The sequence below is a fragment of the Opisthorchis viverrini genome (genome assembly GCF_000715545.1).
Source record: "Opisthorchis viverrini unplaced genomic scaffold opera_v5_1417, whole genome shotgun sequence".
In the NCBI taxonomy this organism is placed as follows: domain Eukaryota; kingdom Metazoa; phylum Platyhelminthes; class Trematoda; order Opisthorchiida; family Opisthorchiidae; genus Opisthorchis; species Opisthorchis viverrini.
In genome coordinates, this window is record NW_008753313.1 from 1 (window position 1) to 2,265 (window position 2,265).

At 44.2% G+C, this 2,265-nt stretch overlaps 1 protein-coding gene across 1 annotated transcript; it reads right to left on the reverse strand.

Moving 5' to 3' along the window:
• Positions 1–1,204: 1,204 nt before the first annotated feature.
• Positions 1,205–1,992, reverse strand: T265_15860 (hypothetical protein; the record flags this gene model as incomplete). The annotated part of the gene is made up of 2 exons (XM_009179256.1): positions 1,205–1,303; positions 1,837–1,992. Coding segments are annotated over 2 exons (186 nt in total), but the record flags the coding sequence as incomplete, so codon positions are not given.
• Between the last annotated feature and the right edge of the window lie 273 nt (positions 1,993–2,265).

A 2,265-nucleotide genomic window follows, 5' to 3' on the forward strand; every position in this document is an offset into this window, starting at 1 on the left:
CTTCGTGACGGATCGACCTACGTTAAGCGATTCCGATATCATGGAGACTCCACTCTCTTAATAGACCGCCAATTGCACCAAGGTTGATATAAACCGCCCGTTGTCTTTTCCAGTAGGATCTTCTGGCGAAATTAGCGGAACAGTTCATAAGCATCTGACTAGAGGTGGCATGCAGCCGTCTCACCCGAATTCCCACGTTCACAAGTGATCAATTCGAAGGCCACTAAATAGTCGTTCTATACAGATATAAATGGACGGTACTGTCTCCTGGACACTGCATATCAATGCCGGAGTGCCCCATGAATAAGTGCGCTTTCCTGCCCTATACCTATGTTGGCTCTTTTATCCATGCTTTTGCAGACAAACCACTCCACACTGTTATTCGTATTACGGTATCCAGCTCTCCACTTCACACCGAGATAGTCCCACACCTGCGGTGCGAAGCCACTGAACTGACGGCTTGGTTCCAACCTTGGATTATCGACTGCTCTTGTCTAGGCATCGGCAATCTGGCAATATCTTAGCCCTCATGTTTCTTACGGGTTGCACGGTAGGTACGCATCAAGAGGATGTCACGTTCGGACGACTTCTGCTTATTATTCACTCCCGTTGAACAACCGCGCACAAATTACTACAGCCCTGAACACCGGCACATTACATCCATAGAGGCGAAGAGAGATACGGTTCATCATGAAAAATTTGGTAATCAGACAATGTATTTTGGAATGGGGAGCACCAATTCATTCAACGGTGTTTTTCATTTCTACGGTGAACGAAGTGGCTAACTACGTTACCTCATCTCTTTAACTATTTTTTTTGAAAACACTGCAAAGCGCTTGAATTCCTCGCAGTATAGAAACAGACAGGAAAAGTTGGAATAAAAGTTTCCATGGGAAAATGAACACGACGACAAAGCAATGATTTCGTGGTCAGGCAATTCCAAAAGTGCATTGCCCCTGAAAGAATCACGGTAGACAGATTATCACACTGATCACTAACAAGTTGGGAAATATATAAAGCTGACTCTTCCACTGTTGACAGAAGGAGCATCCTAACAAGGTTTACAATACCCCCTAAAAGAAAATTATAATGTCTATGCAGTAGAACCGCAGATTCCACACATATCAGCAAACTGCGCGCGTGCTGTGCAAGAAGCTTAACCAACGAACAACTCAAGCATTGGACACGCTGAATGCATTCTTACCACAGTGGTATTGTCCGTGTCATCACAAGACACCTGAGAAAGCTGTCGTGCAAGCATAATCTCCGCACGAGGATCAACCTTTTTGGGAGCCGTCGTGGGCTGGAATAAAAACAACAGATAATACAAAATGACGAAGGCAAAGCAGCAGTCAGTATTCGAGAAAACTCACATCGAAGGCGCGATTGTACAGTTCAAAGGTGGCTGTAGGAAGTGATCAGTATGGTCAGATCGGTCTGTACCAGTCAAACCGTCTATCGTTCCAGCCAAGCTACATATAGTTGCCTGATCAGCGCCAAAAATTCCGGCGATTGCAACCTCTAAACTACCTCTAAACCTGGTTCGTCATTTATGCATGCCTCTACAGCTTGATTTAAGCTGTGCACGGACGAAAATGAAGAGAAAGTATATAAACTAGAGAGGTAACCATTCATCGGCTTCCTGCACTTTGTCGATAACCGTCAACGAAGATGGTTAATAGAAGTGGTTTACAGGTAAAATCTGCACATGGTGCCTTATGAAGTAAAACGGCACCAGCTGATGGCATAGCTGAATTGGTGCCCCATAGCCCCCCGAACCACACAGTAAAACAGCAATAATTCCTCCAAGGAATATTCATATTGGTATTAACTTACCGTGTCGCTAGAGTTTTCACGGTAGAGTTTCAGGCGACTCTTGATGACAGATGACATTTCGGAATGACGCGACTGTTTCAGCACCATCGACCGGGCGGAGCTCGTCTCGTTTTCATCTGGTTCATCACAAATCGGTTGAACGAACCCCACCGGTTTCTTCAAAACGAAACAAAATACACGCATAGGTACTGGTGGTATCCGTCAGCATAAAGGATAAAATGAACAAGAGGCGAAAAACGGGGAAAAAGCACAATTTTCTACTCAGGAGTTGACATAGAAAGCATATGTAAATATAATCTTGACGTTACATTTCCAGTTGCTGTATCACAGACATTATGCATCTTTGCATAAGTATCCTAGACTACGTCGTGTCGACAATTCGTAAAATACTAGGAAAGATCTATTCTTGCAAATAGATGTTTGACTTCG